This window comes from Teleopsis dalmanni, chromosome 1 (assembly GCF_002237135.1).
Source record: "Teleopsis dalmanni isolate 2A chromosome 1, ASM223713v2, whole genome shotgun sequence".
Lineage (NCBI taxonomy): Eukaryota > Metazoa > Arthropoda > Insecta > Diptera > Diopsidae > Teleopsis > Teleopsis dalmanni.
Window position 1 is genome coordinate 80,427,053 of NC_051846.1, and position 17,161 is coordinate 80,444,213.

The following is a 17,161-nucleotide window of genomic DNA, read 5'->3' on the forward strand; positions in this document are numbered from 1 at the left end:
AAGTGTTAGTAATTTTTGGCAGTGATTCGCTGAGATTCGCACGCTACATTAATGAACTCAGCGCTGAAAAATTAAACTGATTATAAGCCTTGAAAGCCATTTCGTTAAATGTAAGTTGTGCATGAAAAATGATCAAATAATCCGATTACTGTGGCTTACTTTACAGGCCTGCAGGGCACTTCCGATTTTATGGCAATAATTTTGCTTTAATTCTTGCTGTCGAATTAAGTTAGTCTTTTAAAGGCTTTAAAGTAAGCTTCTCTATCTCTCTCTACAGGATATAGTAAATGTATTATCATAAAAGTACTCAAACAAATAGTAAAAGTGCATTCAAGCCATACGCTTAGTTAACAACGCATTTTCATTTTCCAATGAAATCCATTTTCATTAAGAAAAAATTATAAAATTTTGATTTGGAAGGGATTGCCCCAAATATCATAATTTGGCTGCGTCTATGGAAGTAGTTCTCTTTTAATTCAGTAATATTTTTATTATATCTTGAAGTATTGGAGTAAGTGATGTGTTTTTCACTCTCATGTTACACAAAGTGCAGTTATTGTTGTTGTTTGTAACATGTCGATATTAGGATATCAGAACCTCAGGACTTCACTTCTCATTTAGATTATTAATGATCTTATTTTATTCTATATTTAATGATCTATAATGATCTACATATTTTCGATCTTATTTTGAAAATAATTCCAAATGTGTCTTGATAAATATTTTATTAATTATTAATGACAGAGAGAGATAGCAATTTGACTGCCTAGTAAAGCACTTAAAAGAAATGAGATTGAACTATGAGATTAAGCTTACAAGTAAAATAGTATAGAGTATAGAAATAAAGATATACTAATGACTATTGGCCGATTCTACGTCTCATAGCCACTCGTCAACCACAACGAGCGAGAGCCGGTCACCACCACTTCAAAGGTCTTCTACAAGCAGATCCCAGCGGGCTGCAGCAACAAATGACTATTCTAATTTATATTGGTTTAATAGAATTGAATATATGATATTTTAGGTTAGGTTAAAAGCAATCAGGGCTATAAGGCAATTTTGCTGAAAGTATTTATTTAGTAAAATTCTTCTTGATCTAAGTTTATTTTTCTTATTTCTGCGTAAAAGATGCTTTCTTTTATTATCATTTTATCTAAAACACTATTTCATTTATGAAATAAAAACCAGAAGATTCAGTTTCCTTAAACCATAGCAAAATTCATGTAAATATTATTTTTATTTTGTAAAAGAATTAAAATTCATTATAAAAAAAGAAATATTACTTACCATACTTGCACACCAACAAGTCCTTGTTTTAAACGGTCTATATCGGTTTGTGCCCACGACGGACGTGTCCACATCGACTTATGATCTAGGTCTTGACTTAGGTGCACCAATTCCAAACTACTGTGTGCATATTTGCGTACATTCCAAGCAAAGTTATTATGACCATCGACTAACGGAACCTCGCGTAGTATGCGATGTACAATTTTCAGTCTTTGTGCGTGCGAATTTCGACTCGGCCCCATTAAGAAATGCTGATAGGCCAGAGTAGCTGCCACTATAAGTAGGCAAACGGCGGCCATTAGTGTAAGCACAATCACACAAGATCCACGTCTGCTTTTGTATCGTTGTACCTCGACGTTGTCATTCTGCTGTGCTGCCTTTGATTTATTGCGTTTCCCGCTTGCCGTGCCAGATGAAGTTGATGATTTAGTATCACCAAAATTTACTTTTGATTTTTGTATGCTGGCGATTTCTCCGCCCGAATCACTGTTTGATATTGAGTTTTGGCGGGAAAGTGTGCGCCGTATATTTGAATGTTCGGTTACATCGGGTAGACCGCCAAAACCTGTGGTCTGCAAATATCAAAAGACAACGTAAATTAGTACACAATTGCGGTTGTTGCGGTGTAGAAACCGCAGTATTGGTTAAATTTCTTCTAAAATTCAATGAAAATAGCTTTGTACCTTACAAGTATGTATGTGTGTAATGTTTAACAAATTGTTAAGTTTAAGAAAATGTTCTGCAGTTCATTTGTTGCAATTGCAGTTACTTTATCGAAACTGACACAGCAATTTCAATTGCAATTTGTCATTTCAAGCGAAACGCACAACTTTTTGATTTAAGAAATAAATCTCAGAGATACTCGTACTTTTGTGAAATCAAATAATGAAATATTTACGTTGACTAACTTTAAGGAGTAAAAAATAAGCAATTTTAAAACAAGTTTCGGATTTTATTTAACGACTTTTTGTATATTTTATACTTCCTGCAGCTCATCATTAATGGAACAGATGAACAAATTGAGGAAAAGATACTTCAAAAAAAAAAATAATAAAAATGTAAGGCATCGAAATTGCATTAAGAGTAAGCCAAGTATTTTGCGAAATGGTCAGTCAAAAATATATAAAATAAAGTTAAGGAGCTTACGTTTTCTATATTTAGTTATTCATTTGAAGGAGTTTCTGAACAAAGTGACTTGCGATGCAATCAGTTTGGCTTTTTCGTTTTAATTAAATTATAATAAAAAAATCATTTGAATTGAGATCTCAATACTTTGCACAGAAGTGCACTTAGTATTTTCAAAAAAAGTTTTTGAATTTTATTATATTTTTATGCTGAAAAATGAAACTGCAATTGTAAGTTTTGCAAAAGTTTTTCACATTCGCATATTGATAAAGTTTTTAAAAAATATATTTATTCGACATAAAATATGGAGTTTTAATGTTAACAGTGAGTTCAAAATTAATTGCTTATTAGTTATTTATTTAAATTTAAAAATTTTTGGAAACAAAGCTTCATGATGTAATTAATATCCCACATAAAGGAAAGAGCAGAAAGGTTATCAAAGTCTTGGTTGTGGAATGCAGTTCTATCGCAGGAAATAGTTCGAATTTTATACCAAAACTAGTACCCTAGATTCAAGTGCCAATTGTCAGCTGCATGACTGCTTATAGAGCAGCCGTCCCGGAGAATTCTACAAAGCAAAAAATGGTGATGAAAACATTTAACAGAATACAAAAACTAGCGTATGTAAGAATTTGCGTATGGACTCCTCACTAACCACTGAGATCATTTCGGAATTCACAATTGTTCATATGCATATTCAGACTCAAGCGAAGAGCTATTTTGATAATAAGTTGTTTTAATCGCAAGAACTTTGAAATTCGAGTAAAGAAATTCTCTAATATCCTTATGCCACGAGTAACCATGCTCTTGAAGCTTACTTTCATAAAATGTCTTAAAACAGAACTCAATAGGTATTAAAAATATTATTAGCATAGTACTTCTATGACCTACAATATAAACCAGAATTTGTTAGCACGATATGCAGATGGTTCCTTCACCAAAGTAGAAGCTATAGCAAGTGTTTATGGATGAGGATTGGAACACTTGAAACTATTAAAATTTTGACATGTGTATTAAATTCAAGCTTAAACATAATTATGAGAAAGATGGAATTAGTCATCTTAACAAAAGTCAGTCTAAAATAGTCTTAAATAAATACACTTAAATCTCATTAGGTGACATCAAGACTGGTGATGGAGTATCTTGTTAAGCTACATATCTTTGGTCAAAGTAATTGAGTATGGATCCTATAGACTTTAGCTCGCATTTGAATCGTCGGCAATAAAATTGCAGTACAAATCACAATAAAAACAGCTTCGTTACTTGTAGAGGAAAATAAAAGATAACTATGTTCCATGGGCTTTACCATCCGAAGATAAGCACCCTATAGTGAAGTTCAACTTAAAACGATTTAAAGATTATGTGCAACTAAATAAGAAAATAATTTAAGAATATTTGCAGAAAATATCACTAGGTAATGAAGATTAAGATATCGTCTCAAAATATTTCTCTAATAGGACTTGTTCTTTATGTTGTAAAAACTCATGCAAATTCATGCATGCCCGGCACTGAAGTAAAAACAATAAAAAAATAAAAGTGGATAATAATGTCTTGATTTAATTTGAAAATGACATTAAGTTCTTTCAGTCTTAATAAAGTAATTTTAATTTCAATTTATATTTTAATACAAACAGTAAAATTTCATCTAGTCAATTAAAGTTATTCTATTTTTCTAGTTTTATACGTATGTTATAACTTATTCACAAATTTATTTTAACTCATTTATATTTAAGAAACAAATGTCTGTTCGCTTTTCTTTTTAATAAAACTTCGTTCTTACGAAATTATATTTTAACTTCTTTGTATGGTACTATCAAATTGTTGAAATTGTTAATTAAATCAAGAAAAATATAATGTAAATCTCAATCTGATCTCAAACTTGAAATCACGATTAGCTTTCACCGTTTAATTTAATTATTAATCCATATGTATTCATATATATATGAATATGATATTTCTTAAGGTAGAAGATGATTCTGTAGTACATGCAATGAAACAAATGACAGGGGGAATGAAAGAGGATCCATTTACTATTCAATTCATCATTTTGTCTTGTCTAGGTGAGTTTTATTTTCCCTATTCTTATTAATTGACATTTACTTGTAACAACAACTAAGCCAGCCATAATAGGCTAAAATCCTAGTTACATCCACGCAGGAAGTAGTTAATTAGGTGGAACATCTATCCGCTTATTGCACTCAAAGTTATATTCGTGTGTATATACAAATTATTGCTGGAAACGTTATATATTTATTTATATAATCTATTTGTACATATAGTATTTTTGTAATAAGCTTCTGAAGAGTGTCACCCATTCGCTTGGGCTTGAGTGTCGCTTGAGTTCCTTTTATCAAAATTATTTATTTATTTATTTGCCATAGATTTTTTCTTAATTATTTATTTATTTTTGTTGCTTAATAATTTGCTATAAATTTTTTCGTTTTAATACTGTTATATGTGTCTTTTTTTCGAATTGTGCTTCCTCAATTTTGTATCTATTCTATATCAAATGGCTTTGCCTTGTCGATTTTTTAATAGAAACAAATTTAGTATTTTGAGGCAATACACTATGATGACCACTCGCAGTGATTTTGAATTTTTATGTTTTAAAAATAAACGTTTTAATCATATATCAAATAAAATATAATTAAAAGATTTTTGAACAGTAGTAAATTGTAACTACAAAATTTTTATTTTTATTTAATTCAATTTTTGACAGACCACAAATCCGTCATAATTGATTTCAAAAATCAAATTTAAACATAATTGCTTTTAAATGAGTGATGTCACATTCGTTCTTTTTTAACCGCATATTAATGTTGACTTTTTATTTACAGTGAGTCTACTTCAATCAATTCTTATTGAAGTCGGGTATCTACATTAAGTTTACTTCATTCAATTCTTACTGAAGTCGTCTATTTACAGTAAGTCTACTTTAGTCAACAATTCTCATAAGTTCTAGCATATTAATGCTTTTTTCGAAATAGGTAGGTATCCCATTTCATAGTCTATTTCCAAAAATTTTAGATACGTTTTTTTTCTGTCATTAATTAGGAAACACCCCCCTGTATATATAACAAAAAGGTATCATTAATCAGTAAAAGTTTAAAAACCAAAGATATTACGCTATAAATAGTTACTCGACCGTAAAGGGCACATAAGTGAATAACGTAAAGTAAAAAAAAAAAAAATGAACCCTACTGATTGATGTGAAACAATTAAAAATCACTCATACGCTCCGATGACTGCACAATTTCTTTTGTATAATACTCAACCTCTGCACTGTGTTCCTTTGGATTTGGTTTGGTTTTAATATTTTTTGTTTTTTTTTATTTATTTTTTTTCATAATCTAATTAAATATTTTTCTTAAGGATATGCACAGCAAAAATAGATAAAATAAATAAATACACATGACTTCTTTATGAAAAAATAATAAAAAAAATATAACGAGTAATCTTCTTACCCCGCATAATTGTCTATTCAACGCATTCAACCTTTTAATTTGCTTTGCAGCTCTTACAGCTTTCGCAGCGAGCAAAGTAAACAAATAGACTTACTGGGTTCGAGACTAACCACATTTGAATAGCGCGGCATTTGAAATGTGGGGCGTTGCGAAGGGGCGCTACACTCAATGGCGAGAATGCTGCGAGATATATCATGACATAATCATCGCATTAAAAATTAATTTAAAAACGATTTAAGTTTGCTTTTGCTGTAAATTGCGATTTACACTAATTAGAGTTTCATAGTGTTTTGCTGATGACACTTTTTACAAAGCGCATAATTAATTACATTTTTTTGCGTACATCAAAAGCAGGTGGTTTGTCAGTGTACCATAATTTAAATTTAAAGACCTCAAATCTGTTTTAATTAAAATTTTTTTTAAAAAATAGGCAAAGCATAAGTATCATGCTTTTATAAATTTTTTATTTTTTTTTATTTTTTTTTCTTCAAAAATATTTCATTAAAAACTATTTTAATTACACGCCTGAGCACATTTTCATATCCTTACCAATAGAATAGAAAGAGCATTTGTTTTGAATATAAACAAGGATGAAAGTCAAATAAATAGAAAGGAAAAGCAAAGTTCAAGTTTATCATTTAATGAATTTGCAGACACTTTGACTTTTAGCATTGATAACCTTTGAAGACAAAGTGCGTTTTTGTAGACCGAAGGACAAACTATATGTATTAATAAAAAAATAAAAAGACATAAAAAGGTAGTAAATTTTTATAAAAAAAAAACAAATCAAGAGTTATTGAAGTGAAAGTTTTCAATTATGTGCACTAAATTTTAGATAGTAAAAAATTTTAAGTGCAGTTGTATAAAATATTTAAAAGTACATTTTTGCATTCACCAAATATTTTTACTTTAGGGATTTGGTTTACCTCAAGAGACTGTGAACTTTTATTAAGCGCATTGTCTGTCGTAAAAAATTCAGAATAAAAGAAGAATCTTTTGTTTTATTATGAGTGCTTCATTTTTAACATCTTGGATTTTATATGAAATAATCAGTCAGGGTAATAAAGCTGGGGAACTGTTGACATTTACATGCAAACTTTGTATTCGAAAATCACAAGAAACCTGCAGCTGCGGGAACGTAATTTTATTTTGCATATTACTAACAAATATGAAGTCTGATTGTCATATAATGGCTACATAAGTAGTAATATTCGTATAAAAAAAATTCGAATTTGTTAAATAGTCTGAATATAAGAATAGTTTATATGGTTCATATAGTTTGAAAGTAAAAACATATTGACGCTGGAATTCTTGCGTTTTTAATCATGAATTGCTAAAATTCTACTCTCCATTTTTGAAATGTTGGGAGATCTTATAAGGAATGCACTTCTCACAAGCGTCATTACCAACTTCATTAATGAGTATCAAGCAATGTTAAAAACGCATTAAATGATTTCGTTGATATCTTGATTTCAACAAGATGGTGGAAAATTACCTAATACATTCAATTATTTTAATAGCAAATTTCAAAATATAAACTTCTTATTTGATCAAACTGATTTATATAAAAAAAATATATAACAAAAAATATATAACTTGTTGAAAATGGTTACTATAAGCTAAAGTAAAGTTTATGCGTTCATATAACAACCCTGATTAATTACATAAAAACCAGTGTTGTTTTTTTTCTTTTTTTTGTTTTAAATTGTTGATGAATTATAAGATTCAAATTAATTTTAATGTATAATTATAAATAAAAAAATATTATTTGAGCAATTATTGAAAATTATAACAATACCATAAACAGGTGTTTTAAATGATTCGAGGAAATGCTCGAACAGCTATTAAGCATTTCCAGTAAACTTCAGTTTAAACAATTGGATCGAATATTTAAATCTTCGAGATGCTCGATTTTCTTTCTCTTTTATTTTTCATTTTATTTACGTTTCGTTTTATAAGAATACTCATAAAAGCAACATAAACTTGTATGCTTGAATAACATGTGGTGTTTTAGTATCTCCGAGCAGCTCACTGTGCTCGAGAGCAAGTATATTTGAAGATCGAAATGATTGAAGCTTCAAACAGTTCGAAATATTATGTTACAGTATTTGATTAAAGAGGTTGTGAAATTATTTGATTATCATAACATTTATATACTTACTATATAAATACAGTAAAAATTCTATTAATATTATTATTTTAAAAATAATATTATTATTATTTAATATTATTATTTTAAAACTAATATTATTATTATTTAATATTATTTTTATCTAATATTATTATTATTTAAAATTATTGTTTTAAAAATAATATTACTATTATTTAATATTATTAAATAAATAATTATACCACTAAAAAAACTAAAAAAAAATTTTAAGGAATTTCGAACTAATCAGCTTCTTTAAATGTTAATTTTTTTTTATTTTTTTTTTTAATTTCGAAAGCCAAAAACATATAATTTAATGTGTTTTTGGCAGCTAAAAAGATGCTTCATATTTCAGCAACGCAACTAAAAACAAAATGTTTTCATATAAGCGAGTACTTTTTTATTCGGAAAATATATAATTTTTATATTCAGGGAAAACTATTATTAATATATTTGCTATTCCTGACAATATAACAAATATGGTTATTTAGTTTAAGTATTGTATTATTACTAACCCTGAAAATTAAGTAAATAACACTTTTATATATTTAATAAATTATCCATAACTTGTTATGTAAATAGAAGAAATACTTGAAAAAGTTTAAAAACAAATTTCAGTGTTTAGTTTATTTATAAAAAATATTATAACAAAAGCATTTAACTATTTTTGTTTTATAAAATTACTAAACTGTGAAAAATGTTGGAAAATGGCAACAATAAAAAGTACTCGAAGAAGTGCACTTTTAGGTCAAGAGCTGCTTTGAAGAAGATGTAAGGCGCCCTAGAAACACAGTTTTGATGATGGAATTGTATTAAATAAGTTATGATAGCAAGAAATGTAGTGAATTTATTTACAAAAAAAAACTAAATAATTTTTTTTGTGCACTTAACTATTTTTAGCACAAGGTAGTGTAAGTGTAGTAAAGCAATTTAAAAAAATATTCCAAACAAATATATATGCTTAATTGTTTTTAATAATATAAATAATTTTATTATTTACTATTTCCTTGATCTTTTTGATATCAAATTTAATTGAATAGGTAAAAAAAATTGTCTGCTTCTTACCAATCGGAGACAAAAATTGCACTGAATCTAAAGCAAATAAGTTGCCCTAGATTGACCTACTATCAAAGACCCAATAGATACCGATAACATTATTTTTTAAATTCAAACAGATTCAAATCAAGAAACTTTTACGTTAAATCAGCCCTTAATAAAAATCTGTTACCCTTCAAAGAAGTTCGATAAGAAGAATAATATTTTCATTAAAGAACGGGGAGTTAAAAATAATGAAAGACTTCTGTATATAATTTTCAATTTCCTAATTAAGTAGATTAAGATTTTAGAGGATTTATTTAATTATGACAATTTTTTCCACTATGCTATATACCAATATAGCTTAATTTTTAATATATTGAACTTTTGATCAATTAACGTTTTACGTTGATTTATAGTTTTCTTATACAAATGGCAACCTTAAACTTATTCGGAAACTAAAACTATACTGATATGTTATACAGAGTAGTGGAAAAAGTTGAATAACCTAAAGTCCATTCATGAATGGAAGCGTCTGCCAAATCGAAATCGTGCCAAAATCACTTGTTACCTTTAATATTTTTATATTGTAGTGCTAGACATTACTGAAAACCAACACTTAATAACATAAATAAAATGATTTATTAAATATTTAAACAGAATGATTAAAATCCATTTAAATATATTTAGTAAAAATAAATTTAATTTTATTAATCTCGAATTCTTGATTTGGTTTAAAAGTTGTAAAACTTCAATGACAAATAGCGCGTTAATATTTATTATTAATTATTGATACCCTGCGAAATAAGCTTTATAGATATAAAAGGAATTAAAAGTGTAACTTGGAATATTAAAGTTTAGTGCAATCCGTTTTTAATTGCATTGCGAGTAAAATACAAATCTACCCAAATTACATTTTGTACATTGTAAGTTGTACATTTATCACAACCGAAAGCTTCACATACACCATTACAGAAAAATTTATGAAGTTAGTAATTAAAAGTTAATATTAAACCAATATAAAGGCTCCCTCCAACAACTGCTATCGTAGTTGTGGCTCAGAGAAAAAAGAGGAAAGTGTTAATACTCATTTGTTGCTGTAGTCGTGAGATATATACCAGGAAGCGGCCATTCACTCTGGAGTCATTTTAGGGTCTAAAATGACTGACTCGATATCATTAGTATAGGCAGTAAAGACATTGCTTGGTTTATTAAAAGACAAAATGGGGTCCTGGTCTACAACAAAGTTATCTTGGAATAGTTAGAGTGCCAATGTACATGTATACTTATATACATGTATATATATATGAACTGTTGTATCACAATAGGACCAATTCTTGGTATGTGAATGGTAAAGACTTTTTGCAAGACGGTTTGCCTTTTGTACTTTACCCTACCACTACTCTGACTATTAATAAGAACTCACTTCTGTTATTTCAATATTACTGCAAATGCTTTTGTTTTTGTTTATGTTTTTACAATTGTTGTAAAATAAACGCATTGTATACGAAATTTGTATATAAACGCATATATGCCTCCTTAACATATACTGAGAGACTATTTTATTGTTTCTAATATATTTTAAAAATTTTAAAAAAAAGTTTAAAAATTAAGAATAATAACATAAATTAAACTTAGTTTGAATTACTAAGTTTTGTTCTTCCGATTTGAATTTTAAGGTTTGATGAATATTATTGTTTTAAGAAAACGCAAAAGTTTTGAGAATGAAATTGTTGATGCGGCAAAAAGTTCAGAACTGAATTTAATATAAATAAAAACAACAGTTGTAAAAATATTTGTAGAAATAAAGAAAAATTAATTGATGAGATGCACAAAACAGATTGTGAAGTTAAGTTACAGGTGGAACAACAATACAGATGAATAAATATATATTAATTGGTAATAAAAAATAATAATAATTAAATAAAATCCTTTCTTGCGTTAACTCGTAAACGCCAAAGAAATGGTTACGCCTATCACTGATTTATCCGAATAGCTTAAATTGAATACTTGTCTTTGCTCCATATAATATTCTTTGATGTGATGACTTCAGTATAATTATGATCAAAAAGAGATCTGCTTTTATCTGGATTTGTTATAGATAAAGATAAATGGCACATTAATAATTTTAGAAGAATGTTAATTAAGCAAACTTATGAAATTTTATAGGTAAATTAGTTAGTTAATAAGACTTACCAACACCGCCTTATCAAATCTCAAAATGGTTACAGGCTCCTCGTGGAGGTATGTAGATCTGAGGTCAATTATTGCTTAGTCTGATGAAGTGATATATAATAATCTTGTCAAGGTGTAAAATACCTCGAGTTAAGAAAGAATAAAAGTGTTTAAGAACACTGACTTAAACAGCTTAAACATAATTAGAATTATATAAACAATCAAACACTAGGTTTTAGATTTTTAATTCCTAATTGTTAGTGCACTATTGTAGTGATTATACCACTTAATACATTTCTAAGCTCAATAAGTTTTCAGACAGACTCTTTAATCTTGCTCAACTCCTAATCCAATTCTCTATTATTTCATATACGAAAGTATTCCTCAAGATGAAAAGCCCAATGGAGTCAATTTAGCTTGTTATGCAGGTAACCACCAATATCGAAATTATTGCTGGTTACTAAACCTTTAAATATGATGTCGTAAAATCGCAATCACAGCATTTACCTCTTGGGTGCAAAACAGCGAACAGAGGTGCTATTAAGCAGCAGGATAAAATAAATTGAAATTTGTTCATTAAAGTTCATAAGCTCGAATTATAATCCAGTCCACAGCTTACATAGCTCGATGTAAGCCTACCTGGATGGTAGGTCGTTTTTGAAAACATACTCAAAACAAACTGAAGATAAAGACAAACCAGGTTGCAATAACTTAATCCGATTAATGCCAAACTTTGGGTGACTCAAAAATTCTGCCTGAGTTCTTTTGATTTAAGGGTCCCAATCAGTGATTGTGTATACTGTCCTAGTGACACAATTAATATTTATAAGATGATCACATGAAATGAAATACTGTCAAATCATAACAGTGTGGGAAAAATGAATGAAAATTTAGTTACGGTTTTTCCTGCGCTAATGAACGACAATGGTGAAATCACTTCAAGAAATTAAAATTTACGCATTCGTTAATAAGAGTATGGATCAATTAAATAACTGGAGACTTATAACTTCAATTGACGCACTTCCCAATAAGGTAAGGATGTTTCAGAATGTTTATGCAGATAAAATTAAGAATTCAAACCACTTAATAAAGGAAGGTATGAAATACGTGTATACTAGACATAATCTAAAAAACTTATAAAAGATTTTTTTTTAATTTGCGATATATTACGGAACATAAAAATTTTTGTTTTTTCTAGCCTCTATTTTAATTACTTGCAGTATAATGAAATCATATTATAAATTCTATTTCGTAATTGACAGTAAACAGCTAAAGAATGCTTTATGTAAAAATTATTATATTTTCTGGTTAACTTTCTAAAAATTTTTGTACTTTTCCTTGTTGTATCTGTGTACTGGTGGCTGGTAACCATACTCCCTTTTATGCGTTGTTGTTAAAGAAATGAGTCATTAGGGAATGTTTTATTAAGCCATTTATAAACAAAACGGTTTATTGAAATTAATCCATTCATAATTTAAAACAAATATACGGGTTTTAATAGGATAACTCGATTTCTGTGTGAGTTTGTTTTAAATTATGACTTTTTAAAGTCATTAAAGTTTTCTAATTTTTTAAAATTAGTGAAATAAATAAAATATAAAATAATATTTTATTGAATAAAACACACTAATTTTTTTATGTTTTGAATGTTTATCGTTTTTAATTTTCAGTCAAGAATAGAATCTCTTGGACCAGTATTGGACTTATAACTCTTTCTTATAACTGTTCGCAGATTCTTTCATGGGTCATCATGGCTTGTATTATCATCCCAATAAGATGGGTCTGTCTAAGCACGTAGAATGTCGGTTTTACTTGGAAGCAGATGAGGTTTCTAGACAAAGTCTTTCGAAAGTAAAACCAAAATGTTTATCGTTTTGAATTTTTAGTCAGAAAGAGTAGTTCCTGGACATGTATTCTCTCATTGGAGCAGTCAAAACCAGACACTTACTAAGAATTTACTTAGAAGCCTCTGCTGCTTTCAAGTAAAGCCGTGCTTAGATAAACCCATCTTGTACGGATGATAAGGCAGGCCCATAAAAGAATCTGCGAACAGTTATTAGGACGAACCATCTCTTTACCATGATAGTTACCCAGAATTAATGTACACTCTTTTTTGTCTAATAACTAATAAATATACGTTGTTTCTTATATCTATGTGTTAATTATAACATACAAGTGAAATTATTGCTTCAGTTATTAGGATATTTAAAATCTAACAATCAATTATCTTAAATGCGGGATTAAAATAATGTCTTATTGAGAGTATTAGCGATGAAAAATAATGAAAAATAAATATTAATAAATATCGAATGCTCTATCCACATTATGTTTATTTCTCTTCAATAAAATCCGCTCAACATGAACGAAATTTAATAACTTAATATTTAAGCTGCAGTGGAGGAAGTACCAGCCAATTACCAAAACAAATCCTCGTGCAGGACTAAAGAGGTTTTTTTTATCCCGAAAACAAATAAATACACAGAACAGAAGAAGAAACACAAAACAAATTTGAAAACAAATTGTGACATTGAAGGCACAAATGAGCAAGAAGCAAACAAGCAAAAACTGCGAATGTCAACCGATATTTCTTCTTATCGTTTACAGCTTCTACTTCTGCTTCTGCGTCTGCTTCTGCTGGTCAGCATTGTCTTATTTCGATTTATTAGTGCTACGAATGGACTTCCTTTAAGAATTTTCTTGCCTACATTTAATTTCTTATTTAATTTCGTGCTATGCCGTATTATTTCCGGGTACGCCATGTTTTCCATGTCACTTTGTCGCTTGGTTTTGTTTCCGCTTCATTTCTTGACTTGAGCACTCTTTTAAGTTTTTTTTGAATAATTTTTTTACGCCATTTTAACTTTTGTTATGGTCTTTAGATTTTATTTTCAATTCCCTTATATTCTAATAATTTGCTTTCTTATTCCATTTTAGTTCAGCTTTCGTTATTCAACTCACTATTGACCGTTCCGCCTGCCTGCCCGCATTTGTTTTGGACCGTTTGACATTTTTCAGAATCTTATTCATTTTAATTTTTTTTTATTTTTTTTATATTATTTTTTTATTTTATCTTCGTTGGTAGAAGTATAATTTTTGTGTTTATATTTTTGCTTTATTTTATTTATTATTGTTCTGTTTTTGAAATTTATTTTCTTGTACATTTTGCTCGGAGTTATCCTAAAACAATGACAACAATTACGGTAAGTAGAGTTTCGTATTTGTTTGTCTGTATTTTAAATTATTTATGTGAGATGAAAAAATGAAATTTCTATATTGAAGTAGAAGTAAACACTGCCATTCAGGTCTAACCAGGCTCTTCATAATTGTAGTATCTATCCTCTTACCCTATGGCCATACCATAAGTAATTACTTTCGTTAGTCTGTACGATATTAACTCAAATAACATAGAACATAACATAGAAATATACTGAAGAACGAATATATTAAGGCAGGCGATAAATTTCAATCAAATTGAGCCTTTCTAATTGATGGGCACCCATTCTACCCTGTCATATTGTGTGTCGTATATATACAATATTCATCTTAGTTTTTTAAGGAAAAAAATTTATAATTTTTTTTTAGATTTTATTATTATTAAATGGAATCTCATTAGTTAGTATGATTATAAATTCAAGAAAATATGTTGACATAATCATCTTTTGAAAACTGACGGCACTTACATCGTTGACATTAATCAACTAACAGAGTGAGTGAAAGTGGTTCTCAAAATAATTAAACTGGAAAATTTTCCATAGGAATAGGTTCAATCAAATAGGTTTTTTTTAGTCTATTATGTTTTCTGTAACAATTTTATATAAAAGAAACATATTTTCGCAATATGAGTATGAGGATATTAATTTAAATGGGATGATTAATAAATAATTCTGTACAATCGTGTGTATAAGTAGAAGATGAAACAGTACTACTAAAGCACAATGTTGATATGCAGACAACTTACTAGTGCTACTAAGATACAAAATACGTCATTAAGTACAAAATTTATGTATAATAATTTATACGTGGTAAACTCAGAGAAACTCAATACCGACTTAAAACACCTTATCAAAAACAATAGAATCATTATATTGTTTATATCGTATATTGTTTAGTGACAGAAACTCTGACGCAATAGTTATATAAAAAAATATTGTTTAAAAAACTAAATTTAAAAAAAATTATTAAAAAATGTATAAAACAGCAATAAAATTCTTTATTATAAAGTGGATTATGGTTTGTGATAGAATGTGTTGTTAAGAGAGTACAGTATATAAAGTCTATAAAATATTTAAAAATGATTGCGATCATGAACTGGACATATAGTCAAACTTCCATAACTCGAAATACCATTTTGGAAAGAATAGGTTTGATTTATGGAGACTTCGAGTTAAAGAATTATATGCAACTTATTCACTAAACCGTGTTCACTCTATTTAATTTGAGTTATAGAAAATTCAAGTAATAGAAGTTCGAGTTATGAAAGTTTAACTGTATTAAGATAACACAATACTCTAACTTGGAGGTGGTGTCTTATTAAAAAACTAGAAATATCTACTAATCGATCGATAATTTATTGCGAGTTCCACAGTGGATTTCAAGCTTAACTTATCGTTTAGCTAAGTTCTAGTTTTTGAAGATGAAGGTCCATCTTCTCCAATATTGAAACACTGTATAACGAATTTAATCGCAAAGGTGTATCGTCCAGTTTCTGCTATTTGTTTATTATAACATAATTTAAAACACACATATAACTTTACTAAAGTAGTATGCTAACTTTTATTGAAGACACCCAATGGTATTTGATAGAATAAAATTTCCGCGAAAAATGTTCGCAAGATTTTATGGTATAAGCATAGGAAAATCGATTTAAATAATTATGTACAAATTCGTGAGATAAATATGCAAAAATTATGTGATTCGAGAAAACAACTACGTTGAAGAGTTTGAAAATTGGCGTAATCGTTATTGAGATATACAGGCCCCTTAAAAAGTTCACTTAATTATATTTGCGTAGATTATTGGAACACATGACATGAAATCATATAAAATTGTTTCATTTGCAATTTAAATTTCAGATTTTCTAATAATTTTACGAAAATATGCTCTCAACCGTGTAAAATTGTGCTGTTTAATAGCTGAGCTCGAAATAAATACTAGCATATCAATTCAATATAAGCACGAAGTTAAGAATATTTAACTCAATGTTAAAGCAATTCTCTACTATAGCTGTAAAAATTAGAAACACTCTAAACAAATAAAAAATATAACTTAAATATTTATAAATAAATGCTTGCACAAAATCTTACATATGCGGTGACCAAATCGCATTTCTAATGCAGACCTATTACTTAGAACAGATCAGACACTTTACCACACAACCAACTAAATTTATTTCTTGCTAAGTTTTAACTTGGAAATAGCAAGGCAGCACACGAGTTATAACCTGAAGACTAACGTTTAAGGAAGATGTGTCAGAGGTCCTCTACACACTGCATGCTATATGCTGGAAGCACTCAATAGAGTGACGTTTAAAAGAGTTGTTGCGAATATATTCAATAATCAATTTAAATAAAATTTACGATTAAATATAAAATATATAGAAAATGCTTTTAACAAAAAGTGCAAAATACCACGAATCTCATTTATATAACGATATGGACGCAATGCATTTTTTACAACCGTTTTTAATATTTATTTGCTGCTTTTAAGCAAAAAAGAAATTCCTGCCGTTTATTTTCGAAAGCCTTTTTATTTATTTACATCGGTTATCAGTAATTTGTTTATGTATGAAAAATGATTTTTTTTTTGTTTTGTTAAAAATGTATTCATATTTTTATCAAATTTTCCTGCGGATGTAAGATTGTTTTGCTGAAAGTCGTTAAAAATTTATGTGCGGTTATATGAATTTCTGGAAAATGTATTTTCTTGA

General features: G+C 28.3%; 1 protein-coding gene and 1 long non-coding RNA gene across 2 annotated transcripts in view; one reads left to right on the forward strand and one right to left on the reverse strand.

Moving 5' to 3' along the window:
* LOC119668428 overlaps window positions 1-17,161 on the forward strand; it is a 45,839-nt gene that overhangs the window by 25,178 nt on the left and 3,500 nt on the right. The gene's annotated exons all lie outside the window — the stretch shown is intronic.
* Window positions 1-17,161, reverse strand: part of LOC119668427 — a 31,355-nt gene that overhangs the window by 2,024 nt on the left and 12,170 nt on the right. Inside the window, 1 exon segment of the mRNA XM_038077925.1 lies at window positions 1,288-1,859. Coding sequence (XP_037933853.1) covers window positions 1,288-1,859 — 572 coding nt within the window.